This window comes from Urocitellus parryii, chromosome 2 (genome assembly GCF_045843805.1).
Source record: "Urocitellus parryii isolate mUroPar1 chromosome 2, mUroPar1.hap1, whole genome shotgun sequence".
Classification (NCBI taxonomy): Eukaryota; Metazoa; Chordata; class Mammalia; order Rodentia; family Sciuridae; genus Urocitellus; species Urocitellus parryii.
Window position 1 is genome coordinate 224,765,032 of NC_135532.1, and position 15,730 is coordinate 224,780,761.

At 64.2% G+C, this 15,730-nt stretch overlaps 1 protein-coding gene across 1 annotated transcript; it reads left to right on the top strand.

Annotated features, from left to right (window-relative positions):
• Positions 1 to 1,871: 1,871 nt before the first annotated feature.
• On the top strand, positions 1,872 to 12,289 carry Aire (autoimmune regulator). Its single transcript, XM_077795552.1, is given in 15 exon segments — positions 1,872 to 2,021; positions 2,341 to 2,412; positions 2,414 to 2,516; positions 2,758 to 2,936; positions 3,274 to 3,325; positions 4,462 to 4,575; positions 5,690 to 5,838; positions 6,049 to 6,129; positions 7,085 to 7,200; positions 8,176 to 8,275; positions 8,869 to 9,054; positions 9,674 to 9,795; positions 9,923 to 10,025; positions 11,225 to 11,293; positions 12,212 to 12,289. Coding segments are annotated over 15 exon segments (1,674 nt in total).
• Positions 12,290 to 15,730: the final 3,441 nt, after the last annotated feature.

Genomic DNA, 15,730 nt, shown 5'->3' on the forward strand with positions numbered 1-15,730 from the left:
TCCCCCTTCCTCCCTCCCTCCTCCCTCCCTCCTCCCTCCCTCCTCCTCCCTCCTTCCCTCCCTTCTCCCTCCCTCCCTCCTTCCTCCTTCCCTCTTCCCTCCCTCCCTCCCTCCCTTCTCCTCCCTCTCTCCCTCCCACCCTCCTTCCTTCCTCCTCCTTCCTCCTCCTCCCTTCCTTCCTCCTTCCTCCTCCCTCCTCCTCCCTCCTCCTCCCTCTCTCCTCCCTCCCTCCCTCACTCCTCCTCCCTCTCTCCTCCCTCCCTCCTCCCTCCCTCCTTCCCTCCCTCCCTCCCTCCCTTCTCCTCCCTCTCTCCCTCCCACCCTCCTTCCTTCCTCCTCCTTCCTCCTCCTCCCTTCCTTCCTCCTTCCTCCTCCCTCCTCCTCCCTCCTCCTCCCTCTCTCCTCCCTCTCTCCTCCCTCCCTCCCTCACTCCTCCTCCCTCTCTCCTCCCTCCCTCCCTCCCTCCCTCCTCCTCCCTCTCCTCCCTCCCTCTTCCTCCCTCCCTCCTCCCTCCCTCCTCCCTCCCTCCTCCCTCCCTCCCTTCTCCTCCCTCTCTCCCTCCCACCCTCCTTCCTTCCTCCTCCTTCTTCCTCCTCCCTTCCTTCCTCCTTCCTCCCTCCTCCTCCCTCCTCCTCCCTCCTCCTCCCTCTCTCCTCCCTCCCTCCCTCACTCCTCCTCCCTCTCTCCTCCCTCCCTCCCTCCCTCCCTCCTCCTCCCTCCCTCCCTCACTCCTCCTCCCTCTCTCCTCCCTCCCTCCTCCTCCCTCTCTCCCTCCCTCCCTCCTTCCTCCCTCCCTCCTCCCTCCCTCCTTCCCTCCCTTCTCCTCCCTCTCTCCCTCCCACCCTCCTTCCTTCCTCCTCCTTCCTCCTCCTCCCTTCCTTCCTCCTTCCTCCTCCCTCCCTCCATCCCTCCCTCCTCCTCCCTCTCTCCCTTCCTCCCTCCCTCCTCCCTCCTCCCTTCCTCCTTTGTTCTCTCCCTTCACTGAGGACAGGAAACATCTTCTAACTTGCTGAGGTTCACTGACGTCAAACCTGCGATCCTCTGGACCCAGCCTCCCAGTCACTGGGATTGCAGGAGGGTGGCCTGTGTCCACCCTCTTGTTTCTTCACGATTGCTGCTCAGAGAAGGAGTGGACTATGCCCGGAGTCACCCCAGGGAGGGTGAAGCTCAAAAGCCCACCCCACTCCTCCATCAAACTGGGGCCCTCCACCTGATCCCCACAGCCCCAGATCTGGAACACTGAGGAGGGACCCTCCACCAAGTGTGCAGGTCCCCCAGGGGTCAGTGCCCCCATCTAGCACCAACCCCTGTGGACGTTTCTCATCAGTGCCACTTGGAGGTGCCACCATGTCTGGTCAGCTCAGAAGAGGCTAGGGGCACTGTCCTGACTTCTCACCCAGGACAGAAGGGGGAAGCCGGAGCCCTCCCCTGAGCTCCTCTGCTGCACGGGGCCCCAGGGCAGTAGCCCTGAGGGTCAGTAGGTCCAGGGCTTGGCCTGCAGCTCTCCAGGGAGAGGAGGAGGCGGGGCAGGCTGGCTGCCTAGGGCACCTTCCCTGGTCACAGGCCAATTTGCAACCCTTGCAGCAAAAGCCCCTGCCCTGATTGGCTCCTGGACAGCGGCCTTTGCCCTTCCCAGGGTGGGCCAGTATAACAGAGCCCCGGGCCGGGCCTGCCAGGCTCTCTGGAGCTGGCAGCTCTCCCTGCCTGACCACAGGGGCTTCTCGGCAGGGAGCGCAGGCGGGGCACGCAGACGCCTCTGACAGCCCAGGAGCTCAGAGGGACTCCAAGGCAGAGGGACCCTGAAGCGGAGGGACACTGTGGTGGGGAGCGGGGCTGCCAGCCTCCCAGCCCTGGGACCCTCACCCAGCCCTATGGCCTGCGAGACTCGGGCTGCTGGGGACTCGGCGCTGCGCCGCCTCCTGAGACTGTACCGCACCGAGATCGCCGTGGCTGTGGACAGCGCCTTTCCGCTGCTGCATGCGCTGGCCGACCATGACGTGGTCCCTGAGGACAAGTTCCAGGTGGGCCCCGCCCACACGCCAGCGGATGACCCCAGGACTAGTGCCCAGGATCGCTGCCCTGGCCCTCCCAGCCTCCCCTCCCCCTGCCCACAAGCCAGGTGTGGACCCGGCCACAGCCCTCCTGCCACCTCCCCCAGGAGCCGGGGAGCTCTCCAGGACTAGGTGCAGGTGGCCCTGCCTCTCACCCTGCCTGCCCCAGTGCCACCGTCCCCGGGAGCCGGGGGAGGGGCCCAGGGGACCAGACCTCCTGCAGTCCGCGGCTGCCTCCCAGCTTGGTGGGAGAAGCCGCCACTCAGAGGCCCCCTGTCTGTTGCTGCAGGAGACCCTTCGTCTGAAGGAGAAGGAGGGCTGCTCCCAGGCCTTCCACGCCCTCCTGTCCTGGCTCCTGACCCCAGGACACCGCAGCCATCCTGGACTTCTGGAGGGTTCTCTTCAAGGACTACAACCTGGAGCGCTATGGTCGACTGCGGCCCATCCTGGACAGCTTCCCCAAAGGTGTGCCCGGCCCTGGGCTGGGCTCCTGGTTGGGTTCAGCCTTGTGGGGGGAGTGGGGCAGCTGGTGTGAGGTGGAAGGTGTGTGTCGGGGCGTCTGGGGAGGCCCCTGGTGACCCCCAGGACTCTTGGATTCTAAGAGGCAAAGGGCAGAGGGCTTGTCCACCTTGCTCTGAGGATGTCCAGTCCTATCCTCCATACCAAGGACAGGCTCTAAGGCCCTGCTCCTGCCCGTGAGCTGCAGATGTGGACCTCAGCCAGCCCCGGAAGGGGAGGAAGCCTCCTGCGAGCCCCAAAGTCTCAGTACCGCCACCCAGACCCCCCGCCAAGAGGAAGGCCCCGGAGGAGCCTCGAGCTGCCCCATCAGCAGCCCTGACCCCAAGGGGCACCTCCAGCCCAGGTATCCAGTGGGAGAGGGCCATGGTCACAGTCTCCCCTAGGAGTCCCACCCCCCTCCCTTTCTGGCTCCAGGGTGTCTGTCCCACCTGCCTGGGCACAGAAGCAGCCTGTCCAGGCTGCAGAGGCCTCTGGGTACTGAGAGCCATACCCTGGACAGGTCTGAGTTTTTAAGTGGTAAAGGGGCAGGGAGTCTCATTTTCCTTTCTACTGCTGAGGAAACCAGAGCCCAGTACCACGAAGGAGCCAACAGGGAGTCAGGGCCAGCACCTGACTCCACCTGCTGTCCTCCCACCTGCTGCCCCGCCCCTGTGGAAGCCCCCTGCCCCCAGCTCTCCCTTCCAGGTTCCCACGTGAAGGCAAGCCAAAGAAGGCAGAGGGCCACGTGGAGCCACAGCGCCTCCCGCTGGGGAACGGTGAGAAGGCCGGGCCCAGGGAGCTGGGGAACAGGGAGCTGGGGAACAGGGAGCTGGGGACACAGGAGCTGGGGACACAGGGAGCTGGGGACAGAGGGAGCTGGGGACACAGGAGCTGGGGACACAGGAGCTGGGGACACAGGAGCTGGGGAACAGGGAGCTGGGGACACAGGGAGCTGGGGAACAGGGAGCTGGGAACACAGGAGCTGGGGACACAGGAGCTGGGGAACAGGGAGCTGGGGACACAGGGAGCTGGGGGAACAGGGAGATGGGGAACAGGGAGCTGGGGACACAGGAGCTGGGGACACAGGGAGCTGGGGGAACAGGGAGCTGGGGACACAGGGAGCTGGGGACACAGGGAGCTGGGGGAACAGGGAGCTGGGGAACAGGGAGCTGGGGACACAGGAGCTGGGTCACAGGAGCTGGGGACACAGGAGCTGGGGACACAGGAGCTGGGAAACAGGGAGCTGGGGACACAGGGAGCGGGGCCCAGGGAGCTGGGGAACAGGGAGCTGGGGAACAGGGAACTGGGGACACAGGGAGCAGGGCCCAGGGAGCTGGGGACACAGGAGCTGGGAAACAGGGAGCTGGGGACACAGGGAGCTGGGGGAACAGGGAGATGGGGAACAGGGAGCTGGGGACACAGGAGCTGGGGACACAGGGAGCTGGGGGAACAGGGAGCAGGGCCCAGGGAGCTGGGGACACAGGGAGCCGGGGGCCTAGGGAGCGGGGCCCAGGGAGCCGGGGAACAGGGAGCAGGGGGGCCGGGGTTGGATGGAGGGGCTCACACCCCTAGAGGGCTGACTTGGGAGCAGGGCCAGGCTGGCCTGACTTCTTGCCCCACGGGACAACCTGTGCAGGCACGTGTCGAGAGAGGGGACGCCTGGGGTTTTAGCGTGACCTTCCAGGGACTCCACACTGTCCTGCACTGGGACCCTCTTTGGCCCCCCTCTGCCCTCCTGTGATCCCCGTCCCCAAGGCCCAGACCGTGTGTGAGGGACACATCCTGCTCCTCACGGGCGCAGCCCAGGACACCAGCCCACAGACGCCCTGTGCCCAGAGCTGCCCAGGACGGAGTGGGGCTCAGGAGCCATCTTCCCAGGCGACAACCCCCATTTGGGTGGTCCCTTCCCCAGGAATTCAGACCCTGTCTGCTTCAGTCCAGAGAACTGTGGCTGTGTCCTCTGGGGACATCCCGGGAGCCCACGGGGCCGTGGAGGGGATCCTCATCCAGCAGGTGTTTGGGTCAGGTAGATGCACGGGGTGGGGAGAGGGTGGCAATGGGGACCCTCCCCTCTGCTCCCTGGTGGTCCCAGAGTGGAGGCAGCCAGCTCCCTGCACTGGCTCCGCTCCGTGGGCTTTGGAGGGGCTGAGACGCTGAACTTCCCTGAGTGCGAGGGACTTCTGCCCAGCCTGCGGTCCAGGCCACCCCAGCACAGGATGCCCGTCGCCCCAGGTCACCTCCTCTCCACAGATGGGCTGGGACACAGGTCACACCCTCAGTTTACCCCACTGTCCACTGGGGATGGCCTGCAGCCTCGTGTCCTGCTGCCCCCGGTTCCATCCCTGCTCCGGTGCCACCGGTGACAAGGTGTCCAGTCCCTTCCCACCCTGGCCAGGCCCTTCTCCTGAGCCCCAGGAAGCTAGCCAGTGACCTACCTACCAGGCAGCCAGTCTCTGGCTATCGGGAGCCAGTGTGTCATCTGACCAGGACCCAGCAGGGCCTACTGGTGGCAGACCACCAGCCATCGCGTCATCCACTCCACTGTCCCTGCCACAGAGTTCTCTCTGAGCTGGACACGGGCTACACCAAGGACGGCCAGAGTGGGCCTGGGAGCAGATGCCAGCCCTGGTCTCCCCATCAGGGGTGGTCCCCAGGGCCCTGTATGAGTGAGCTAGGGCTGTTACCATGACCACCAGACTGGTGGCCTCAACAGACCCCCAGGGTGAGGTGTGGGCAGGGCCACACCCTCTGTGGGCTCTGGGAGGGCAGGGCCACACCCTCTGCTGCCCGTACCCCTGGGCTGTGGTGGCCTCACCCCAGGTTTTGCCTGTGTCACATGGCCTCTCCACACCAGTCATTGGGTTTAGGGTCCAGGGTGACCTCATGTTATCAATTACATCTACAAAGACCCTATTTCCAGATGGGGTTCTATTGTGAGGTTCTGGGGGCTAGTGGATTTGGGGGCCTGTCCAGTGTGGCACAGTGCCCGGCACCTGGACCTGCCTTGGCTGGGATGGGAGGGGGGTGGCAGAGGGGCAGCAAGTCACAGCTCTGCAGCCCGTCTCTGCCACACACCCCACCCCAGTAGTGGCTGGGGCTGTGGGAGGCTGTGAGCCCGGACAGCTGGCATCTCCTCCCAGGGGGCTCCAAGAAGTGCATCCAGGTTGGGGGGGAGTTTTACACTCCCAGCAAGTTTGAAGACCCTGGCGGAGGTGGCAAGAGCAAGACGCGCAGCGGTGGGGGTCTGAAGCCTCTGGTCCGAGCCCAGGGAGCCCAGGGCGCTGTCCCAGTAAGCACTGCCCCGACCCCCTGAGGAAGGCTGGGCCCTGGGGAGGCTGGGGTGGAACCCCTCCCCCTGCCCACCTGGCAACTGTGCGGCCCTGGGGCCTGGGCTCTGCTAGGCAGCCGGGGACGGCTGTCAAGACGCACCTGGTGCCAGTGGCCACAGGTGACCTTTAGTGCCCAGGGTCCCTCCACTTGGCCCTCTTCTTCCTTGCAGGGTGGAGGTGAGCAGAGGATTATCCAGCAAGACAGGATCCCAGTCCTTCCAGCCCTCCCGGGTGAGCCCCCACTGCACCAGGTAACGCCCTAGGCCGTGAGAGGAGACCACCTCCCCTGGCCCCAGGCAGGTCTTTCTGAGGCCTCTGCGCTTGTCCTGGGCACTCAGGTGCCTGAAGCACAGAGGCCAGAGCTCCTGCCCAGGCCAAGATCTCCTCCCCCTGCCCCTCCCCTTCCCGGCTGCGTGTTTTTCTGATAAAACACAAGTTTCAAGTGAGTCTGAAAAGTGAGATCCTCTTGGACTTTTGAAATCAGTGTTGGTCCAGGCTGCGTGAGCGTCTCTCGGCTAGGGGGTGGCGGGGACTGCTGCCAGGCAGAGCTGGAGGATCCTCAGGGATGTCCAGCTGTCCTTGGCTCCCAGCACTACCTCTTGGTGAGGTGGACAGGTGTGGCCAGTGTCTGCCATCCTGGGTTACAAATCCCAGCACTCGGTTCCAGGCGCTCTGCTGGCCTTGGGCACCCAGGGTGCATAGTCCTGTCCTGCTCTGTAGCAGTGCCCTGGCTGACCATGCCCATGAATATTGCCTTGAGTGTGAAGGTCACTGCATGACCAGCCTGGTGGCCTGGTGCTCCTGGAGGATGTGCTGTCCCGACTCCTGGCTGCAGGATGCGCACTACCCAGGCAGAGGCCCGGGAGGGTGGAGGCCCGGGGAGGGAGCAGCAGGTGCCTGGGGCTGATAGGAGACTCCTGGGGGCCCTCCTCAGGGGCTGCCTGAGGGTGGAGTAGAGGCCAGGGGGCCACCAGGAACCCAGGGGCCACGAGGGAAAGGGCTTCTTCTATGAGGGAGGGCCTGGCAGGTCTGTGTCAGAGCTGGAACCCTAGAGGGGGACAGGCTGTGGGCCAGCAAGAAGGCGGGGAGGGCCCTGGGAGTCCAGGTCCCCAGAGATGAGGCGCTGCCGCGGGGCCATTGCAGGGGAGGGGCTCTCGGGGAGGGTGCCCCCCCAGGGTCTGCATGGCTCACTCTTGCCTGCGCCAGAAGAACGAGGACGAGTGTGCCGTGTGCCGGGACGGCGGGGAGCTGATCTGCTGTGACGGCTGCCCCCGGGCCTTCCACCTGGCCTGCCTGTCCCCACCACTGCGGGAAATTCCCAGGTGAGCGCGTCGCCTGGCATCCTGGAGGCCGCCATCCACTGACCCTGAATGAGAAGACACCCAGAAGACTCTGGATCCAAGCGGGGAGTTGAGGCCCTCCTGGGGGGCTTTGGTTCAGGGGCTGGCTGGGAGCGGGGCCTGGGTTCTCACCCCAGGTCACCTGCCTCCTTGCTTGTCCACAGAGTTTACCCAGGTCCACAGGACCCCTGAGGGCAGCCATGCCCCAAGCACAGAGGCCCAAGGCAAAGGTGGCCATCCCATGCCCTCTGGCCTTAGGGGCATCCACCCCCTTCCTAGGCACCCCAGAGTCCTCCCAGGTGGACTGGGGGAAACAGAGGCCACAGAGCCCCAGTCCCCAAGGGCTGACACCACCTCCAAGGGCTGGGGTCACTGACCATGCCGTGAGACCCTGACCTTGGTGGGGTGTGAGGCCTTCTCAGTCCACGTCTGAGCAGGGCAGTCTGTGGGAGGGGTGGCCCAGGGAACCCAGACCCGTTCTGCCCTGCGCTCCCGCTGGGTCTCCTCTCTCTGAGCCCCTCTGTCTCTGGAAGGAAGGTCCAGCCAGGCCCTCCCTCCACCCCTCTGTGCTCACCTTCTTCCTCTCCCCTTTGCCCTAACCATCGCCTAGTCCTGGGCATCATTCCCTTGTGGAAACGTGGGTGGTCCAGCTGAGGGGGGCCCACCAGCTGAGCACCCTGTGACAGACAGGCACAGACCACTGCAGGGTACTGGGCACTGGAAAGTCTGGGGGTTCATCCGAGAGGCACTCGCAGGGCACCCTGACTACGCTGGCCAAGGCTATCCCACTAGGGGTCAATATCCCACGTCTGGGCTCTCCAGCCTGCTCCACTTCCCCACCTAGAAAAGGACATGGTGGCTTGCAGAGGGCCAGGCCTCCCTTGCCTGTGGATCTGGGAGTCCATCTATAGTCTCTGCTTTGTCTTGCATGCTTCTGACTGGTGGCCACCCGAGCAGCGGCACCTGGAGGTGTGCATGCTGCCTCCAGGGGAGAGTCCAGCAGGGCCTGCCCCAGGCCGAGGAGCACCGGCCCCCAGAGCCACCTGCAGAGCCCACGGTATGCCCAGGCCTTCCCCCAGGCTGGGTGACCTTCCTGTGTCCTGCCCCTCGGGAGTCCTACCTCCTGGCCACCCCTGCGTGGGGCCTGCCCCAGGGTAGAACTGTGCCCATCCCCTGCCTGATCAATTTGACCCTATCATGGGCACTCTCCATGAATTTCCTGCAGGGTCCAGGGCGTGGGAAACTACCCTTACCCTGCTCTGACGGGGCCTCAGCTCGGTCCCCCAGCACCCTTGGGGGCTTCACTGTGACCACTGGTAACACTCTCCAAAGGTGCTAGGAGCCTTCTGTTGCAGCAAAGCCCTGAGGCTATGACCGTGCCCTGTGCAGGCCCAGTGTTTTCTCTGGGGCCCTAAGGCTACGGGGCACCCTGTTCTCAGGTGGGGAAAGGGCCAAAGACCTTGTGGAGGGCCACGGAACCGGAACCGGGACTTGCATCCAGGTCTCTACATCCCAGAACCCACTCTGGGGTTCTTCCCACCGCGTCACCCCTTCCCCAGGCCCAAGTTCCAAGGTCCCCCTGGTCTCTGACTCCGGGAGGGGCTGAGCAGAGTCTTTCAGCCCCTTGGAGTGCTGACTCTTGGGTTCCAGGCCCCCCTGGGACTGCGGCCAGCAGGAGAGGAGGTGAGAGGCCTGCCCAGGGAGCCACTCCCTGCTGTGGACACCACTTTCGCCCACACACACCTGCTTGCCTCGACTCCCACAGTCACCCTGCCATTGCTGGACCCTCCTGCCCTGTGCCCCTCCCTGATGAGTGCCGACCCAGAGGGGCAGCAGGTGAGTGAGGGGGCAGCACAGGGGGCTAGGAACCTTCAGGGCCGTCGGGTGAGCCTGAAGTAGGAGAGCCGATTATGCCCACAGTGAAGCCAACCCTCCACACCTGAGAGAACTGGAGCAGGAGTAGGAGGGGTTCAGGGTTTGGGGAGGAAGGAGGAAGCAGAGCGGCTAGGGGAGGACGATGGAGGAGGCTGCTGGGAGACACAGGCACGCTGGGATGTGGAAGAGGGGGTGCAGCAGGGGCGACGCATTCCCTGCTTCCAAACACCCACCCAACCCGGAGCCGGGGCATCACCACCGCGCCCCTCTGAAGGCAAGACAGTAAGGACCCAACGGCTCCTCCCCGCCGCAGCCCCTCTCGCACCCCCCAGGGGGTCTGGGCCAGCTCAGGGGCTCTGTGTCTGCAGGGCACAGCCTGAAGGTGCTGAGGTGTTCCTGCGCTCTGGGGACTTGGGAGCCGCCGAACTCACTATCTTCCAGCTGCCACGCGCAGCCTTGCAATTTCCCTTGGGTGCCCCGATCCCCTGGGGACTGACCTGCCATCTAACCCTGAGGTGGTCCCGAGGCAGGGTGCTGAGGGCCCAGGTTCCCAGCCACCCGCTCTATCGCTCTTGTGCAGGGTCCCGGGCTTGGCGCGCGGTGCGGAGTATGCGGGGACGGGACGGACGCGCTTCGGTGCGCGCACTGCGCTGCCGCCTTCCACTGGCGCTGCCACTTCCCGGCTGGAGCCGCCGGGCCGGGGTGAGTTGGGGTGAGTTGGGGTGAGTGGCGCGGCCGGCCCGGATGCGAGGGTTGGGGAGGGAGGGCCGGTGTCCCCACCACAGAGGGCGCTCCGGACCCCATCCAGGCCTCTCCGCCCCTCCGCCAGCACCCGCCTGCACTGCAAATCCTGCTCCGGAGACCCAGGCCCCGCCGCCGGGGAGGGAGCGCCAGCCCCCAGCCCCGCCTGCCCGCCCGCTGGGCCGACCAAGGTCAGTGGGAAGGGGGGGGACGGTTACGGGGAGCGCATCTCAGCGGAGACGCTGTACCCACTGACCGTGTGTTAGTTATTTTCATAAAGTATTTTTCATATAAATCGACTCTTTTGATAATTTAAATCTACTTAAAAAGGAAAGTCCTAAAAAATAGCAATTTTGAAGTCCTTGGATGCAGAGCTGCCCATGGGCCTGAGGAGCCCTTGGCCCCCAGGGCTGCCCAGGGCAGGGGTGAAGGGACAGAGGGAGGAGGTAGTGGGTTGGGGTTGAAACAGGCCACGAATCCGGGGCTGACCCCGGTCCTCCACGGAATCAGAACGTGGGGCCTTTTGTAGCCAGGGCGCTCAGAGGGCACAGTACCCGAGGTCCCAGCCAGCAGCTCTTTCTTCCAGTCCCCATGCCCTGCGTGATGTCAGAGGCACAAGGAGGCCTACGCAGGAGCCTGCAGTGCTTCTGCCTCTGACCAGACACCTGGGGCATCAGAGCAGGACTGCCTTGACCCCCAGGGGCTCCAGTGGAACCCCAGCCTGGGCCAGCTCCCTGCTGTTTTACAGTCTCTCCTGTCCCACGGGTGGGCACTGGTGTATTCAGGGACACCACAGAGCCTGCTGGGCCCTTGCTTCCTGGGTCCCCTCCCACAGGGGAAAGCAGCAGCATGCACAGTCCCCAGGCAGACCCCTGGGTTGCTCCTGCTCCACCACCCAGGGCCAGCCCCACCTCTCGGGGCCTGTAGGCCCAGACCAGACCAGACCAGACAGTGTGGAAGAGCTGAGATTCAGCGATTTTGAGCTACAAACCCAGCAATTTCATGTGATTCAGCATCATGTGGGGCCCTCTCCTGCCTCACCCATAAGCCTGGGGATGGCTGGGGCCTCATCCCCGTGGTCCTGGCATGCTCGTAGGCCACTGACCGGCTGGCGCCAGACCCCCACCTTCTCTCTCTGGGCCTTGGGTCTCCTGGCCACTTCCCAAAGTCCCAGAGGCCTGTGGCACCCTTGGGGGCAGGCAGCCCTGAGCTCACTTCTGCCCACCCTGCCGCCTGCTGCTGCCCCAAGGGTTCAGCATTGGAATCTGCTCTTGTGCCCGCCGGCCGCAGCTCCCTGGCCCCCAGGCCTGCCAACTCTCTGGGGAAGCCTGTTTCTGTGTTCCCAGCAAAGCTGCAGGGTGGGGCTGACTCTTCCCTCTCTCGGTTCCAGGCGGGAGATGACTCTACAGGTCAGGAGCCAGTTCTGCACAGGGATGACCTGGAGTCCCTCCTGAGTGAGGTAATGGTCACCTGGCCTGGCAGATGCCCCCACCTCAGCCAGGACCTCAGTCCCCACGTGGGCAGTAGAAGCATTGCAGGCAACAGGGCTCCTCAGAGTGGAGGTCAGGGTCGTCCCTGCCCCTGCAGCTGCTCCTCCAGGAGGGTGCTGGCCCTGCCATGCCCACACAGGAGCCCCAGGGCTGCCACCCCACATTGAGCCCCTCCCACTTCCAGCAGGCACACTAGGTCATCAGAGCCAGGACCCCAGAGGCCCATGGCCCACGGGCTCTCAGCACCAGCTCACGGTGCTGCAGCCCACCCTGCTCCCCAGGGGCACTGGGGTAGGTTGGACCCAGAGCCTCTGTCCCTCTCTCTCCCCTCAGCCCGCTGCTTCCTAGGAGGAGCAGGTAGGTTTCCTGGGAAGAGCATCTGTTTTTCCTCTAGTTGCTCCCGTGCCACATGTGGCCAACATGGCCTCCTCAATGTCAGCCTGGTCCTTCAGGTTTCCACCACCCACCTGCCCTGTGTGGTGGGTCATATACAGCAGACCCCCAACACTGCAGATGTCTGGAGACTCCAGGTCCTGAGAGGGACAGGTGACTCAGGCCTGGATGAGGGTGTCATAGTTCTGAGGCGGGGCAGATATTTGGGGAGCTGGAGGGCCTCCCCGGACACCCCAGTCCTGTTGGAGCATCAGACCCCTGAGCGGAATGAGGAGGGACTGGCCCCGCCTCACCACAGGGAAGAGGCCACCCAAGAGGCAGAACAGCCGTGGAGGCCCTGCTCTGAGCTCAGCGAGGAGCACTGGACAAGGAGTCTCCTGCTGCTGGCAGCGGTCCTCCTCCCTCCCCTTGACCCATAGGGTCGGAGGGTGTGACTTGGTGGGGCAGGGCGGACAGTCCTCTCTGAGGACCCACCAGGGCCTGTTGTCTTGCAGCACTCCTTCGAGGGCATCTTGCAGTGGGCCATACAGAGCATGTCCCGCCCGCTGGCCGAGGCGCCCCCGTTCTCCTGATCCAGGGAGGCCCAGGACCCCGTGAGCACGTGGTGGATGATCTGAGCCTGCACTCACACCTTGGGGCTCTTCTCAGAAGACAGAGGGGACATGTGCAGGCCGGGCTGGGGCCAAGAAGAACTGGGGAGCTCCGAGTGCTGGCCGTGCTGGCCTGTGGGGGACACAAGACCATCACGTGTCCTTAAATTAAAACCGCTTCTGTGGGGCTTGGAGGTGCTGCCCGGCCTTGGTCTGTGGGGTAGATTCCTGCTCCTGCAGTGCGGGCCTGCGGCTGGAAAGTCCCAGCAGAAGCCACAGGGAAGGGAACAGCTCCCGTGTCCCTGCAGCAACGTCAGGCCCTGTGTGGCCCCCGAGGCCCGTGGGGCCCGTCACACCTCTACCTCACCCCCAGCACCCTCCCGTGCCCCGGGCCTCCCTCCTAAACTCGGATGGCCAAGCTCAGAGCAGCCGGGGGGTTGTGTGGCGCTGCTCTCCGCACGGTCTCCTCCCTTGGGGCTTGCTCGCTGGCTCACTTGAGCGAGAAGCCTATGTGCACACCTTCTATGTGCAGAACGCTTCCCAGGCCTTGGGGTCCCAGAGGGGGATTCCGGTGGAGGGCAGTGACCTCACCCGGGTGACTGCTGTGAAGCACAGACCAGGGCAGGGCCAGAGAGGACGGGGATCTGGGCTGGAGCTCCTTGCGGGGAGAGGAAATGGGGACGGTGGATCCACCGTCTGGGCACAGCCAGGAGGGGGCCTGCCCTGCTGGAGCCAGCATGGCCTGTCTGCAGGACAGACACGAGGTCATGGGTTGGGCCCAGCCCGCCACCATGGGGGCGGGGACAAGGGGCCAGTGCTGTGCCTTGTTTTATCACAGTGCCTGCCCTGGCACTTGACTTCAGTCCTGGTTCTGACTGACTCCTGCTGGGAATGTGGCTTGGGACAGGACCTCACCCAGTTCCTGGACACATCCCAGGTGGAGGTGATGGCAGAACCTTGGTAACATCCCACCTGCAGACCCTGTGACAGAATGCCCAGATGGGGATCAAAGACCCTGGGAGGGACGGGAGGGCCTGCAGGCCTCGCCATGCATGGCGTGCAGGGCTGGGACACGTGCCCTGACGTGGGCCACATGGCTTGTGTCCTCGTGCCTGCCCTGGAAGGGCTCAGGAAGGGAGCCACAGCTAGAGGTGAGAGCCAGGACACTCAGTCCCATGTCTCTTAGTCCACCACCCCCAGGGGCCACCTCTCTTCACAAGCCTTGGGGGCGAGATGGAGAGGCCATGGAGAAGGTCGGAGCTATGTAGTCCTGTCCACCAGTGTCCAACAACCTCCCTGGCCCAGGAGGCCCTCCAGCCCCTTCCCAGGAGTGCCTGGCCCACAGGGAGTGCCGGCTCCACTGGGCCTCACTGGGGGGCCCTGGGGACACCAGAGAGCTGGCTCCCCGAGTTCCTCTGTAGGCGGGGGCTAGGTGGGCCTCCCCGGGCCAGTGCTCCCCTTTCTTGGGGCTGCTGGTTCCGTGCGCCTGCGCTGTCTCCTCCATGCAACCTGCTGCTCTAGGGGACAGCAGAGTCCCCGCCTCTCTGAGTCCAGCCGCAGTGGGCTCCGCGGGCCAGCTGGGGTTCCCCACCAGCACTGTTCAGTCCTGTGAGAAACCCCAAGAGTCCTGCTCAGGGTAGGCGTGGGGGGAGGTGCAGGATGACCCCCGCCCCTCTGGACCCTGGGCCCAGGAGGCTGCGGTGGGCCTCTCATGGACTTCGCTGCTCTTGGAAGTCCCCTACTGCTGGTGGCCAGTGTGCCTCATTTCATAATAGTGTCACCTTAGCACTTTAAGAAGAAACAAAAATTGCCAAGCCCCTGAGGGAGCAGCTCAGCAGCAGAGCCCTGGCTAACATCTGCAAGGGCCTGGGTTTCATCCCCAGCACTGGAAAAAGGAAAAGAGAAATCAGAGCCCCCACCCCCAAGCCTCCTGACTCAGGACCGCGGCTGGGCAGCCCTGGCTCGCTCTCCAGGCTGCAGCCCCTGGTGTCCGGAGTCTACTTGTCCTGCCTGTCCGTCCACCATCCAGAGCCCAGAAGGAGGTCTGCCCGCGACAGCCCCGGTGTCTGCGACTGAGCCCGGGGCAGGTGCCGATGTGGTGGAACCAGCTGGACCTGCAGGCTGTCCATCTCAGAGCCACCCCCCACCTGTGGCTGGGCCCACTGTGTTGAGCTGCCCAGGGCCACAGCTCAGGGCCTCAGGGCCTCGGGTCCCAGGTGCCCATCTCTCTCCATTCTGGAGGCTGCACTCAAGGTGGGGAGGCGGCCTCTCTTCCTTGGCTTGGAGATGGCGTTGTCCCCCTGTGCCCCCACAGGATTGTCCTTTCTGTGTCCTGATCTGTTCTTAAAAGGCCTCCGATTGGATTAGGGCCCACCTGGTGACTTCATTTTATCTTACTCACATCTTCCATAGTTGCATTCTGAGGGGCTTTGGGACTCTCTTGGACCACACCTGAGTCAGGTGAGTTCTTGACTTGGCCTTGATCTTGGGCTCTGTCCTTGGCCCTGTAGTCCAGTTTTAGCGAGAGCTCTGCACAGTCAGTGTGGAGTCTGTCACCAGGAATTTGGTCCCCCTGGTCCACGGCTGATCACCCAGCTGCCTTCTGCAGGGGCTGTCAAGTGAGTGTGGTCAGAACCCTGCCCTTGAGTCTCTGCTGAGCGAGCTCCCGCTAAGCCCCCTGCTCCTGGGCGGTGAGTCCTTGCTGGTCCTTGGTGTTTGGAGCTGAGGGTCCTCTCCTGCCTCTGTTGCAGACACCACTGCAGTAGTCCCCGGGCTTGCAGCCCTCATCACAGGAGAAATGCCTGATCAGAGCAGCGTAGAAGAGGAAAGATCTGATTTGGGTCAAGGTTCAGTTCATGGTTGGCTGGTGCATGGCTTTGAGGGGAGGCAGAGCTTCAGGGTGGAAGGTGCAGAAGGAAGCAGCTCACTGTGGGCTGAAGGGGGTGGGGGGAGGGGAGGGGGGAGGAGGCAGAGGTGAGCTACCTCCAGGTCTCACCTCCACACACAGTTTCCACTCCCTCCCCAGATGCCATCAAATTATGATCCATCAATGGATTACTCCATCGATGAGGTCGGAGCCCTCAACACCCACACTTCCCAAGAGCCCCCTCTGCACGCTGCTGCCATGGGGACCAGCTTTCGACACACCGGCCTTTGGGGACCTTCCAGACCCAAACCATAGTATCCCTCGAGGAAAAAGTCTGCCAGGTCCAGCACTGTGAGTGCTTCTGTAGCAGTGGACACAGTTCAGCCCATGAGGCCTACAGGACTCCTCTCACCCCAGGAGACCCCTGTGGGCTAGGCCACGGGCCCTCAGCTGTCTCAGCCCAGATGTGTCAATGATCTATGAGCAGTTGTCATCCTGCCCAAGACACCCTGTGGGATGGTCAGGTTCTGGGTTTGGAGAATCTGGAGGATGTCAGA